Source organism: Nyctibius grandis, chromosome 6, assembly GCF_013368605.1.
Source record: "Nyctibius grandis isolate bNycGra1 chromosome 6, bNycGra1.pri, whole genome shotgun sequence".
NCBI lineage: Eukaryota > Metazoa > Chordata > Aves > Nyctibiiformes > Nyctibiidae > Nyctibius > Nyctibius grandis.
This window is the reverse complement of record NC_090663.1, coordinates 6,112,721-6,127,904: the sequence shown is the minus strand read 5'-3', so window position 1 is coordinate 6,127,904 and position 15,184 is coordinate 6,112,721. Positions and strand designations below refer to the sequence as shown.

General features: G+C 42.4%; 1 protein-coding gene across 1 annotated transcript in view; it reads right to left on the bottom strand.

The window, feature by feature from the left end:
• Nucleotides 1–4,538: 4,538 nt before the first annotated feature.
• EIF2AK3 (eukaryotic translation initiation factor 2 alpha kinase 3) overlaps nucleotides 4,539–15,184 on the bottom strand; it is a 43,987-nt gene continuing 33,341 nt past the window's right edge. Inside the window, exons 13-17 of the mRNA XM_068403362.1 lie at nucleotides 14,284–15,052; nucleotides 9,085–9,252; nucleotides 8,426–8,527; nucleotides 6,132–6,194; nucleotides 4,539–5,054 (exon numbers count right to left, since the gene is read on the bottom strand). Of these exons, the coding sequence (XP_068259463.1) occupies nucleotides 4,878–5,054; nucleotides 6,132–6,194; nucleotides 8,426–8,527; nucleotides 9,085–9,252; nucleotides 14,284–15,052 (1,279 nt within the window). The 3' untranslated portion in view covers nucleotides 4,539–4,877. The remainder of the gene's footprint in view (nucleotides 5,055–6,131; nucleotides 6,195–8,425; nucleotides 8,528–9,084; nucleotides 9,253–14,283; nucleotides 15,053–15,184) is intronic.

Below are 15,184 nucleotides of genomic sequence, written 5' to 3'. Positions count from 1 at the left end.
CCCATGTACGGGAGTTAGGAGGGATGTGGTCAAAGAGCAGAGGTCACTTTACGAAGGCACCACTCTGCAGTCTGGGCTGTTGTTCAGGGTTCAACTCACTTGCTTCTGAAGTATCAAGAGGTTCAGAGATTTCAGTGGCTTTCTGTGAATTATCTGTGAGTTTCCTCATTCATTCTGGAAGGGAATCTCCTACGTGGCAGACCCCAGGAGATGAGCAAGACTTGCTGTAAGCACTGAGTGCCCAGAGAGTTCAAAGGGGGCTACAGGTGACTGACTCCAGCCAAAGAGGGGATGTGAAGAGGAATTCTTACTTGTGTGTTTTGCACTGTGATGTCTATGCCTTGATGCTAGGAGTGCAACTATAGAGTATTGCTGGACCACACAGCCATAAAAGAATGATGAGAAATGGGAATGATTATTTTTACCACTCCCAAGTGCTTGTCTGGACTTCAAACAGCATCAAACAGCACTGGCTCCCCGCAGGAGGGCCATGGAGTACCTCGCTGAAGGATGGCCCTGGAAAGGCAGGACTGCTCCTGAACGTCTCTGCAGCATCGTAACAGTGAGTAAAAGCAGGAGCGGAGCCCCCAGGACCACAGCTTTTCTGTGGCAGCATCACGGGAGGGCTGGTGACCGCTCAGACAACTGCCATCGCTTCCCTTGGCACAGTTCTGGTGGGGGTCTCACACTGATTTACATGGGAGAGTCACTGCAAGGATGGTTTTTAAAATAGCTTTTTCTGAGTGCTCAAACACCTATGTGGGACAGGCAAGGCTTCTTCAGCCTGGGAAGCAGAGCAAACACAGCAGAAGGATATCCAGGCCAACATTTAATGCTAAAGCGACTGAACTGAGGCACTCAAGAGTGCTGAAGAATGTCACTTTGTTAATAAATAAACAAAGTGGGGGGTTAGTAGAAGTCCTGAGTCCTTCTGCTCTTCCAGCTCAGAGGTAGCAGAGGACTGTCCTCAGAGATATAGCAAAAAGCAAGTAGCTACTGCCTGGAGCAGCTCAGCTACTGAAGACACGGGTGCAAGGGTCAGAAGTTCTCTCTCAAGAGCTTGGTAGAAGAAACAGCCCCGACCTGGGGTTGCAACGCTGGTACTCCTGTCAAATGACTCTTCATGGAGTGGGGTAGGTCTCCCAGCTCCGACGACTCCAGTAACAACACTGAAGCAGTAAGGAGAATAACTACACAATCCTGCCCTTAGTCTGGGGGAAGCATCTAGGTCCAGTGGGCACAAAGGTGGACGGGATGGGATTCTTGCTCCTGACACCCAGTTCATTTTGATAAACAGGACAAGGGTTTGTGTTTCAGCCCCAGGAACTATGGGGTGGAGGGAGCTGAGGGATAGGCAACACCCTCTGCAAGAACAGGCCAGGACCACCATGCTGCACAGTGCAGCAGAGCCTGAGACCAGCGCTCCCCTTGGCAGGGCTGGGAGCTGGCAGCTGTGCTGGCCTCCATGTTCAGGTGTCCCTTTGCAAAAAAAAAAGTTGGCAGGAAGATACACAGCAATTCCTGTGGCCAGAGGAAGACCTGAGACAGTCTGATAGTGGGTTTCTAGATGTTGACAAACTGAAAGAAGGCAAATAAACTTGTCTATGAGCCATCAGATGTTCCTGCCACCAGGGCTGTCTTGGAAAGACTGGGATCTCACAGAGAAGCTGGAAAGCTGCTGCTGTCACCTGTACAGAGCTGAGAAAATCCTTCCTTGCTTGCCCTTCCACGATGTGAGCACAGAGCAAATGCACATTAGACCTAAAGGCCTTTGGTCTTTCAGCCATGGTTGACCATTTGGTCTGAGCTGACTGAAGAACATCACCTGGCAGGACAGGGATGGAACAGGGAAGTGTGGTATAATTAAAACCCAACTTAGAGGAGGAAAACAACATGGGAGGTGCATCCCTGTGGGTAGCCGGGTTCTGAAGAGCTGCTACAACAGTCCTGGAGCTGAAGGGGGTGTTGAAGCCCAGGTGGATGTTTCAGAGCACAGAGAAGTGTCCTCTTCCCCCACTGGTGGGGCAGAGCAAGTGGAGCTGCCAGAGGCAGGGAAATGAGTGCTTGCAGGCAAGACCTGAGTTCAGAGAAAGTCTCCCTGGTTAGGGAGAAGACTTCCTTAGTCAAAGCCTGGAGCAAAAAAGAGCAGACAGGGATGCCACACTCCAGCATCCAGCGTTAAGAGAACCAAAGTCTGACTGACACAGACAGTTAACAGCTGCGCATGGCCAGATGCTTTTGTGGCACGTTGACACGGTAGGATTTGTATATCCCTTTGGGGATACGTGTAACATCCCAGAATATGCAGACACACCCAGGGTGAACAGGTATGCCATTTTTGGTACCGAAATCCTGCAGGGCCCTTGGAACAGGCAGCTACTTACATCCAGCACAGACATACAGCAAGTTAAAAATACCTTATTCTTCATTTCCTGTGCTCCATCTGCAATCATTGCACTGTCAGGGAAGCTGGAGAGGCTTCGAAGTGGCCATTAACTGTGCATTTATAGCTGGGGCTAACAGGGACATCCAAAGGAAGAGGACACACTTTGCTGTCTTCTGTTTTAACCCGGGTAAACTCGGTAAAGTTGTTTTTGACCAAATACTCACTGCAGCGTTCTGGCTTCCCCGGGAGAAGCCAGTATCTAGGAGCATTATCCAAGAACACAAGACAATCCTTGTAAGGCAAAAGTGGATTATCATAAGGCTGCAGGGTGTCAGATGGTTTCATTGCTCATTGTAGAGTCACACCACAGTAGTGATGCAGAGAAGGGTTTGAATCCAGCATCTTTTTAAGAAACTGATTTCAGAGACTACAACTTCAAAAATTTGAGCCTGTAAAACAAGAAAATGCATTTATGCAAAAACAGTTCCAATAGCGTAAGAGTTACCCCTTCTTCTGGGGTTACTGAAGTTACTTCTTCTGGGGGTGCTGATTGACAGCCGGCTAAACATGAGCCAGCAGTGTGCCCAGGTGGCCAAGAAGGCCAATGGCATCCTGGCCTCTATTAGGAGTAGTGTAGCCAGCCGGTCTAGGGAAGTGATTGTCCCTCTGTACTCGGCCCTGGTGAGGCCGCACCTTGAATCCTGTGTCCAGTTCTGGGCCCCACACTTCAAGAAAGATGTTGAGGTGTTGGAGCGAGTCCAGAGGAGGGCGACCAAGCTGGTGAAGGGTCTGGAGGGTCTGACCTATGAGGAGCGGCTGAGGGAGCTGGGGGTGTTTAGCCTGGAGAAGAGGAGGCTCAGAGGTGACCTTATTGCCATCTACAACTACCTGAAGGGAGGTTGTAGCAGAGTGGGAGTTGGCCTCTTCTCCCGGGCAACTAGCAATAGGACAAGAGGACATAGACTCAAGCTTGGCCAGGGGAGGTTCAGGTTGGACATTAGGAAGCATTTCTTCTCAGCAAGGGTCATTAGCCATTGGAAGGGGCTGCCCAGGCAGGTGGTGGAGTCACCATCTCTGGATGTGTTTAAGAAAAGACTGGACATGGCACTTAGACCATGGCACTAGTTGACATGGTGGTGTCAGGGCAACGGTTGGACTCAATGATCCCAGAGGTCTCTTCCAACCTGGCTGATTCTGTGATTCGTCTTCCCTGTTAACAGCTGAGAGATCGCCTCCATAATGCACTCAGGTTAGAAGAGCTCGGTTCCCTTTGGACAGAATCTCACTTCCAAGCAGCACATTCACCTCCGCACCATCACGTGCACTGGGGCAAGTGTGAGATGGGAAAGCAAAGCACGTTACAGAAAGGCAGTGCCCGTCCCTCCTGTCCCCACTGCAGGCGGCTGCCATCTGCAGCGTGCACTGAGGCGGGCTTTGAACAGAAACAACTACTATTTTTCTTTTTTTTTTTATAAATAAAAAAGTTTATTAAATCATTTAGACTTGAAAGAAGTCACAATAATTAGTGCACTCAACAACTGTAGCAAGTGCATTCTGTACACCACCAACCCAAATGGATTGATTCTGTATTTTATAAATAAAAATTAACATATTTACAATGAGAAATAAAAGCATGGCATTTAGGCAGTTAAATTAGCAGATTACACAAATGCCTACCGTTGATTTTTTTAAAAAGTACAAATCTACAAGATTACATACAACACGTATGACTTCATTAGGTTTAAATTTTCAGAATCACAACATTTTCGTACATAATTTTTACTATGGCTCTTCCAACCATTGCCTATAAAACCCCCTTTTTTAATGGCAAAAAGCTCCTTTTCCTTCTCTACAGGTTTATCTGTATAAAATGCATTTCCTAAGATCTACTATAGTGCAGAAGTATGAAACGATTTCCTCTAATGACTGGCTATGGAGAGTGAGAGTATGTACAGCTGTGGTACTTTTTTGCTTTAAAAATAGTGCATATTCCCAGTTTACCCACCAGGGACAAAAATGGAGTCAGAGTTCATTTCAAAATGATCTTCATTTCACCAAAGAGCAAGTGATCCAGATAGATACTCACTAGGCTTAGAGACTGTAATTTGCTCTATAAAAATACAGTATTTGAATTCTATTTACATGTTACAGATCTCTCACTTACCCAGCAAGCTGACACTTACAAGCTTCAAAAAAAAACCCCCAACAAACCCAAAAAAAGGATAATGGAGCACAACCTCGGTAAACACAGTAGCTGGACCCATCCGCCTAGGAGAGTTAAGGTAAGAAAAATGGAATGTGAAACGTGTGGTTACTGGCTTTCGTTGGCTGTCAAAGTAAACGAAAATCTGTCCAACATGTCTTATACATTAAACATGGCAAAAAAAGTTTAAGTAAACTATTTCCAAGATAGACATTCTGCATCATAGGATCCTTCTGCTGAACAATCCCTGTAAAACCTCCCGAGTGGAAGAAGTGATCCTGAGGATAATTATTTGCTTGGTTGTCTTGAATGCTTATTTCCTGATAAACTCATTGTCCGTGACCTCTGCCTAAGCACTGGTTTTGGTGGCAGTTCCATGTCTTCAAATACAGAATTTTCTATGATTGCTGCAGCCTCTGGTCTTTCAGTGGGACTCGGAGAGAGCATGTCCTTCACCATGGTGTACTAAAAGAAAACACGACATGTGCTACGTGAACCAAGTCATAAATTCTTTCTTATTTCATATTCTGACTTCAACTGTGGCTGTATGAACATGTGGAAAATGTCCCCAGTTGCTTTCTGAGTAATTGGGGTGTTAGTGCTTTGGCACAGTAGTTGGAAGTGCATTAAACATTTGAAAATGTGTCACTGTGCATCCATTAAACTGTCTTTACTGCCAAAGACTACAATCGATTTGGCAAATCAAATCTGACCCGAGATTCAATACAGTTATAAAACCTTTACATTAATTTGCAATCAAAATAATTTAAAAACATATGAAATATAATTTATGAGTAATTTTTAGCTTCACGTTTAAGCCACCATGTTTTAAGCCACGCAGTAATTTTTCACAGTGAATTAGAGGTTTTCCTTTAAATATACAGGTAGTTTGAATATTTGTCTCAAATTTAATCAGAATTAGTGTCCTACTCCAGCTGAGCACAGCACATCACATCCCCCCGGGCAGCCTGCAGCTGTAAAGCAAGAAAGCCTAGTCTCATTTAGCTGCTGGTCTGAAGCTACCATGAACACCTGAAAGCATCTCAGCTTTTTATTGAAGAGGTTTCGTACATCATCTCCTCTTTTTCTGCAACCGTTATCACTTTAAAGATCTGACTAGTAAGAACACATATGGTTTCCCACTTGAGAGATCCAGTTCCTGGAGTGAGACCCCATACATCCATGATGCTACCTACAGTCTCCCCTTTGCCTGTCTAGAATTCTGCACTTTGTGAATATGGATTTGTTGCAAGAAATCATGTCAGGATGCATGCAAAATGAATGACAGCAAGTGACAAAGGGAAGCCAGGTAATATTGTATAGTTACTGGAAGTAAACTGTGACAAAAGTATCATCATCCACATTATTGTAACATTACAGCTTTGAAATGTAGAAAAGTACAGGGATAGAGAAATGCATCTTAATAACATGAAAGCTTTTTTTTTGCTCCTCTATTTTTACCTGCAAAGCAATTGGAAAGCAAAGAAAAAAGCTACAATTATTAAAGAAAAAGCTACAATTAATAGCATCAGATATACTTACCTCTTGTGCATATTTCTGAGTGAACAATGGTGGAAACTTCAAATTTCTAACATCACTTAAGGTCTGCAAAAATATTAAGAAAAACATGTAACTTCTCCAAAATACCATTCTTCAGCAGTATTACTTTATATATTCTTAAAAAAATATGCAAACTATGCAAACAAATCAGCCTGATGTAAAAAACCCTTGGTTTAAAGTCTTGCTTTAGTGGTTAAAAATCACAACATAGTTAAATGGGCAAGTTGCTGCTCCCTTAGGTACACAGCCTGCAACAGGAATCCTGTTACAAGAATTCTGATCTCTGCAGTTTTAATTCAGCCAGAAACACAAATTCGTACTTCCCTCACTTTGGCTCAACAAACTCCACAAATCCGTGCTCCACCCATAATCCCCAAGATCACCTACACCAGTATTAAGACACATGAAATGACTGGCTCTGTCTTAACAACGTAAGCACTAGTCTGTATTTAATGTTTATAGACTAATGAGCAGATTTATCAGGAGTTCATGTTGTGTATTTCTGTGTCCTTACAAGGCAGCTGGTCTCCTTCAGTGTTTCTTCCATAACAAGCACATTTGCTCCATCTAGTGACAGTAATTTTCCTATGTTCAGCCACACAATTATTTGCAGCAGGCTACCTTAGGAATTTAAGTTCTGTAATTGCCATGAACCACTTTAACATGTTTTTAGCACAGAAGGACAATATTTAGCGCTTAATTTCTTTTAGGAAGGATCTCCTTTTGCAGAAGTTTGAGCAGAAAATATAAGAATTCTAAAGTTAAAACAAAATTAATTTTGCTATTACTCCACTGAAAGTATAAACTGACCAGTTAATAGTGATGGGCAATAGTCAAACTCCTCTTCAGGAGAACTGAGCTTTATGACAGTAAAATGCTTCAAAAAATTGTTCTCCTCCTCTACCAACTCAGTCTGCAATTTAGGGATGTTTTCAAACATCTAATTTGGAAATAAATTGCACTGTCACAGACTAACTGCTAACAGCTTGAGACAGAGGCAGGTCTCACACTCCTCCTCTGGGGATTTTTCCAGCCCTTTATCACAGATGCCTACAATTTGCTGGGCTACCTGGTCAGGCAGAGCATGCTTTGCTTCAGCAATTAGTGCTAACGTGTGGCTGATGCCAACAAAAACTTCAGTGTAACAACTCGGAAACAACTACTAAAGTAGCTAAACTCCAGAACTTGACAATAAAGGGCTGTGGGTTTCTTGTAGATTTTATCAAAGAGAGTGGAACGACAGAAACTGGAAGGGCAAAGCTTGTAGTCGCGGCTGCACGAGATCTTGAGAATCCAGGATAGCTCTTTATTGTGTATGTGTCTCAATAAAACTGATTTTATTTAGGGAAACTGAAATTGGTTTCATTGCCAGGGGTTCAAATCAAGCACTGTCATTCCTCCTCTAGACTATGCTCTTTTGTACTATAAAAAGCCAGAGCAGTTCAAGCAAGAGAATGCAACACCAGCATAGGTGAAGCATTCCGTCAGGCTGCATTCATGGTGCAGTTCAAGCTGCTTCTTACACCTCTGCTAAAAACAATTGATAACCAGATGAGAATTACCCCCCCCAAGCACATATAAATGATAAATACAAATTATAATGACTCTTTCTTTCCTGCATAGGTCACTAGTCACCATATACAAGAGGAAAAACCTTTCTGGCTGTAGCCCCTGTTCTCTATGAACTTGTTCCTGAGCAAGATGGATCTCTCATGCATTTTAACAGCAAGGAAGAGCTGTAATGCACCATCAAACCTCCCAAATTCACATTTGATGCAATGAAGGTCATCAATTACTGGGAAGATTGTGCTTGAAGCTGAGTGAGACTCAAAGCTAAGACCTACTATAGGAAAAGGAACAGCAATTTTTCACTAAGTGCTTTGGGTGAAAAGCATTGCAGATGCAAATGAAGGAAGAAATGATAAAAATGCACAGTATGGTTCCCATTCTTGAGTGAAAAACAAGCTGGTAGGCTTAAAGTCACAAGCTATATTTGTTGCTTGAGTTCTTGGATATCCTAGTTCAATAGTTTCTCTTACTTGGCTTGACAACAGAGGAGCTTTGTAAAGAAATTAAGGCCTCAATTCAACTGCACACATTAGGAAGACTGCAATTTATTTTCAGTGATTCAGGAGCTCTGTATGAGGCTGAAGAAGTTGTGCTCCTAATTGCAAAGCTTTTTCTTAACTGAAAATAACCTCTTGCAAGTGTTTCACCAAGCGAATAGCTATTTTAAACAAATGATCAAACTGAGGATAATCCAATACCATACATACCCTGACCCTCTCCATCTGTGTGCTGAAAGGGTAAAGCAGCTCAAAGAGAATCAGTCCCAAAGAAAAGATATCAACTTTGTGCGAATAGGTGTTCCCACAGATCTGAAAATTCAAAATTAGGGTTAGGTCAATCAAGCTGCTCACTGTATGTAATTATGTAATTATGTACAACACAAACAACACCCTTTCAAGTCAACATATGGAAGTGATTAGCCCTGTGCAGAGCTGAAAACTGCAGGACAGGCACATTGGCAAACTTTGTCAAATGAGCATGGGTGAGCAAGGCCCCGATCACCAGCTCCTCTTTGCCGACACAACTGCAAAGCAAAATGTTTCAACTTACTTAAGCCTCACGCGCAATAGTGTGTCTTGCTCAATTAACTTGAATATTATACTGTTATCTTTCTACTACATTAAAAGCAAGATAAATTAATGCATCTAAGTACGAAGCATTAGCCGCTTTTTTGCTATAATAAATATATATATTAAAATATTAATTTTGGAATTCAATTTAGCTCAAAACTCTACTTTGATGGGAAAGAATTTAAGTAACTTGATCGCAACAATTTAGTAGAAAGAGTGCCTGATCTTTGAGCTCCCGGGATTTCAGGTGTCTTCCAGGCACTGCCAGATATAGCTTTAGAGCAGAGAGCACAAACCTGTTCTGGGCTCATGTAGAGTTTGGTCCCTACTTGTCCTGTGTGCCTGGCATAAGCTGGCATTGGGGTAAGTACTGATTCCTCCTCCTCATCTTGGTCCATAGCAGTTACCAGTCCAAAATCCCCAACCTTTACTATGTCATCCATTGTAAAAAATATATTGGAAGGCTAAGAAAACAAACAGGTGAAAAGAAAAAAAATATGTAAGTAATAAACAAGTCTCTGTGTTTCAGTAGATTCAACACTTTGTTCTAATTCAGATAAGCCAAGCTGTCAAGGCTGAAAATGTTCATTAATCAGGTTAGCAGAGCCAGCTAAGGATCTTAGCTATTCAGGAAAAGGGAATTACTCCTGCATGAAATAGTCTTCTTTCCTGAAACTCAGACTCCTCATTTCTCGTCATCCAGTAGAGGTTTACAGGCACTACGCAGGTCTGCTGAGTAACACACACAAAAGTCAACAGCTGTTGGGAACAGCACAGAGAAGTTACCCAACTCTCCATCACATGGCAAATTCACACCAGATGCTGGAGTTCTGACTCCTAGTCTTCTTTATTCTAATCTCTGAGTGCTAAACTCATTCGCCATATTATTACCCAGCACATAGCATGTCATCTTAATGTTAAATTATAAATACACTGGAAGTCTGGGATCAAGGTCTGCTTTTCAGTTGGTGCTGTGCAGTTTAACTGTGGGAACAGCTGTCTGCGTAACAGAATTATAAGTTTGTTTTTGAAAGAAGCTTAAGAACTCTGCAATTCATAGAAGCAGCAGCAGTGACGATCTGGCTTAACTCTCCTTTAGCTCGTTTGCCACGTACCGCCATCCTTGTCTTAACCTACTGATAAAAGAGACTGGAAGGCAGATGCCCCCTTGCTGATGGTACATATCTCAGATGGTTTTTCAAGAGATTTGCATTCTAGTTGATAGAATAGCATACACCAAATGAATGACATTTCTTTGAAACATGATCGCTCCACCTCAGTTACAAAGAAAGACAGACACACGGTTGTGGGGGAAAAACAGACTGATCCTGCAAGGGCGAAGAAGCAGCAGGATTATGTACGGAGAAAGGGCCGAGGCGTGGTAAAGAGGCAGGTGGTGCTGGGCAAGCTCCTCTCAGAGCTCCTGAACCTTCAAGGCTGTGAGAACACGGTCCATGCTTTGTTGACATAAACCCTGGAATGGGAGGCTGCAGACAGATAGAGGGCAATATTTTTCCACGAGATAAGAGGACTACAAAGCAGACCTATTTCAAAGTCCATCCGACTTCCTCAGTCAAAGACAAACCCACCCTGTACAAGAGAGAAGACAGAAAAAAGGCTGCTGCTTTTTTTTAAGCAACAGACAGCTCTGAGATAAGCACTACAGAAACAGATACAACTTGTTCGTTCCACAGTGCCCACATCCTGCCTCTAAAATTGCCTTCTGAGACAGGTCTTATCTCCCGCTATATTTTCCTGTAACGAATGTTATGCCCTTTGGAGTCACAACTCAGTGCACAAAAGCTACTACCCTGTAAACCCATAGCGTCCCCAGGCTCTCTCTGAAGCATTTATAGGGCACCCACCCTCTGACTGCACACCCACGTCGTCAAAAATCTTTGCATCAGAATTTTAATGCTGAAGGCACAAACGTCTCCATGAGGGATTTGTATCCCATTGCCTTGATCTCCATTCCCCTCCTCCTCCAACAAACACACAAGAAGTCAACAAGATCTGTCTTGCTTCACGAAGCAAAACTCTTCTTAACAGAAAGTTTTATTTCTCGTACTTCTCTGGCTGAAAACAGACCGTCTCTGAACGGGCTGGTGTATAGTTTCTACAAATTAAGGAGAATGGACTCTCTGCTATCACAAACTGCCAGCAAAAACAAGCCATCAAGACCACATTCGGAAAGAGGAAGTCTAAGGCAGATGCACACAATTTTGTTTTAAATCAGATGAACACAACCACCCTCCAGTTTAGTTATCTTGGCACTTGTACAAAGAAATTTCTCTCCAGATTCTTCAGTCAGAACAAGAATTCTCATTTTTTTCACAGATATAGATAAGCTACTCACACATCTGGAAGACTACTGTTTAATTCAATTAATGCTGCAAAACGTATCTAAGACTGTTCTTGCAGTTCTATGAAACTCATAATTTCTTTTGAGCTGTCAGGCATGACCGACGGCTTACCCTGGGAGTAACAGTAAATTCACTTGACAGACAAACTTCTGTTTCTGTACTTCATTTTCTTCAAAAGAGTTTGAACTGTGACCTATTCACTTGCCTACCTAAATTCCTGCCATCTTGTCATTTCAGTATCTCTGATCAGTAGGAGCCTAATTAATGCATCTCAATGTGCACTGTTAATTTAAATAGTTAAAAGATCTTCTTGTGTCTTTTAATATGCATGCATACAAATTTATTTCCACATAGGTCAATGAGTTTTTGTTGGTGACAAGGGGAGCAAGAGCTGGCCTCTGCTATCAGCTAGCTCTGCCTCTACCAAAGACAAAACAGCTTTGCAGGTTATTTGCTTATTAGTACTGGCATGAACTTAGGGTTGCATGACCAATCTCTTGGACAAATTACAAAATCAGGTGAGATATGTTCCAAGGAGCTTCTGAAAACTACAGAAAAAAATTAAATATACTGTCTGTTGTTTTGACCAAATTAACACATAACAGACATACAAACTTCCAGGATCCAAGAAGAACATCTACACACGCCTGGGAAGTTTTCTGAAGCAGGAAGTTGTTCGTTCAGGGAAAGGCTTTCAAAGTTGTTTATACCAAGTCAACAAAATAAAACCTCTTGTTCAAATTACTGCCAATATTGAACTTTTAAGATATTCCAACAAAATGCTGCATAACTGCTGATTAAGACTAATACAGCTTTAAGTGAAGATCTACATAAGCTTTACTGAACAGTGATCTCAGTAAAGACTGCAAAGAGTTACAACTGGCAGTACTGTTAAGAAAGGTTATTAATTAACATGTCTAGCAACATATTAGTAGAGGGATTTAATTAATTTTCTGGTTAGTTTCTCAAGCACTAAAGATTTTTCAGATAACTGGTTCAAGGTAATTGCTTAATGCTGATGGGGAAAGAAAATACTTGGACAAGTTTGTGAGTTTTTCTAACTTTGACATATCCTTTCAGTGTTACTGAATCCCCTTTTACTGCCACATCTGAGATGGCATTTTTATCTTTTGTTTCTACTGATACCAAATGATTACCATCCAAGAAGTTCAACAACAGTTATAATCATTTCAGTATTTACTCCAGTGAGGAAGGTATTAATGCCTTCTCAAATAAGCAGAGAAACAGGAACTGCCTCTCCACCACTTGGCAAAAGCAATCCATTTCTCAGAGCTTATAATAAGACTGACTTCAGCTGGGTTCTTTAATTAAATGCTGGTATTTGGTAACACATACTGACATTTCCAGTGCTAAAAGTTCCAGCAAGATTAGGCACTAACATAGGATTAGAAGCAAAACAAAAGAAAAGGTACAAAAAGTTACTCCTGACTTCAGTTATGTTAAACACCAGAGGTAAAAAACACCTTTCCCAGTCTCAGCTGTCTGGGTGTTATCAGACATTAAAAAGATCATGAATCCTTCAGAAAGCTGCATGGTGATAGTCGGCATTGACTCAGAATTCAACTCCAGGACAGTTTACACTTCAATCCTAGAGCACTAATACTGAATTTTTACTTTCTCTAACCAGGATTAACACCATGCTCTTAGGCAGTATTACTATAGAAAGAAGAAGGAAAATACCAGAATTAGAATCATAGAATCATTTAGGTTGGCAAAGACCTTTAAGATCATCGAGTCCAACTGTAAACTTAACACTGCCAAGTATCTGCTTCACTTGAAACAGTAGAACAGGATCCAAAATAGCTTTCGTTGCCACACAGCTCAGCAATGAACAACCCTGTACAAAGAACTGAATTAAAAATGCCATAAAACAAATGCCACTGATCTGTGCCAGGTACAAGAAGTCTTGCTGTAAGAATGACTTTAATTGCAATAATGAATGATTAATGGGTATTTCCTGGAGCACTGCACCTCCACATTATTGTACAGACGTTAACTCAGCTTTTGTAACACCCATGCTGAGGTCACTGATACGAGTCAACTATTTCAGCAGGATTTGTCTCCAGTGCCATATTACTCCCACACACAAAAAAATTTTACCTCTATCCACACACTCATGATCTGTCAGTTTAAAGCAGAACCTGACACTAAGCTAAACAGCCTGGCACTGCTGTATTAGGAGCACACAGAATCACAGAATCACAGAATGTTAGGGATTGGAAAGGACCTTGAAAGATCATCTAGTCCAATCCCCCTGCCGGAGCAGGATTGCCTAGACCATATCACACAGGAACGCATCCAGGCGGGTTTTGAATGTCTCCAGAGAAGGAGACTCCACAACCTCTCTGGGCAGCCTGTTCCAGTGTTCGGTCACCATCACCGTAAAGAAGTTTTTCCTCATATTTATGTGGAACCTCCTGTGTTCCAGCTTGCACCCATTGCCCCTTGTCCTGTCAAGGGATGTCACTGAGAAGAGCCTGGCTCCATCCTCATGACACTTGCCCTTTACATATTTATAAACATTAATGAGGTCACCCCTCAGTCTCCTCTTCTCCAAGCTAGAGACCCAGCTCCCTCAGCCTCTCCTCATAAGGGAGATGTTCCACTCCCTTAATCATCTTCGTGGCTCTGCGATGGACTCTCTCTAGCAGTTCCCTGTCCTTCTTGAACTGAGGGGCCCAGAACTGGACACAATATTCCAGATGCGGCCTCACCAGGGCAGAGTAGAGGGGGAGGAGAACCTCTTTTGACCTGCTAACCACACCCCTTACAAGCAGACAAATTTGGACTTGCTGATGCTCAAGTTTGTAACGCAGTGGAGGGACAGCTACCCTGTGATGCCATTTGAGTCAGTCCATGTGTTTCAGGAATTTTATAGCGCCAGAGCCTTTTGTATGACACTTTGGGCACAGATAATTCAAGTTATGATAGCTCCAAAGATAATCTCTCACAGTACTAAACCAGAAAGTGTTTGCATATAGGACACAGCCAGTGAGATAACCAGTTACAGCCAGAATTTGGAAAGTTCAGGCATTCAGTGATGATCATGCCAATAAATAAATTAAAAAAAAAAACCCAACATTTTTCCTACAGTAACCTATGAATACAAACCTTGAGATCCCTGTGCATTAATCCTTTGCTATGCAGAAACTCAACCGCTTCAGCTATCTGCAGAAATATCTGCAGACACTCTGTCCTTTCCCTCTCCTCTATCATGCATCTTCTGCTCATCCAGTCTTTAAGGTTCTCTTTCCGGCAGAGCTGCATCTGGATGTAGAGATACACCTTTGGAGAGGTGGGCTTGACTTTTTCTGCAGTATTTTTAGAAAGGTCCAGGCTTAAACTTGTTGGCCTTGGTGGAGAAACAGAGAGGGGACTTCCTGAAGCAGACTGCTTGTTACCAGATTCCTTTGTACTTTTCACCTTCTCCTCCGAAAGACTCTCATCATGTGAAACATCAACTTTATCTTCCTTAATAGAAGCATTTCCACAACCAGAATCCTCAAACACAATAGAAGAGGAAGTCCCTTCCCTCAGGTGTACAACAGGAACAGCTGAAGAACAAACTTCCAAGGAGTGACCCAACTTGTTATTGCTGATAGTACTGTCTTCCACATCACAGCCTGTAAGGACACTGTCCTGAAGGTTTAATAGTGGATCTTCTGACTGGTGTAAGTCCCTGTTGTCCGTGGCAGAAAATTCCAGAGGGGAAAACAGGCTTCCGGATGAATCGGACTGACCACATGGTATTCCCACAGACCTTACCCTCTGCGATGAAGTGGCAATAACTTCACTGTGCTCCTTTGTAGAAAATGGCTCTGTTCTGATCTTAAATGATGGGATGTCCATCGGACTGGGGGAACTGAGTGGCCAGTCAGTGCTAGAAGAACAAAATGGAGAGATCAATACTACAGAACTTTATTCCACTAGAAATGCATTTTCAGAAGCCCAGGTTTAAACAACTGCTACTTCTGAGAACCATGTTGTACCATAATGGTAAATGACTACCCAA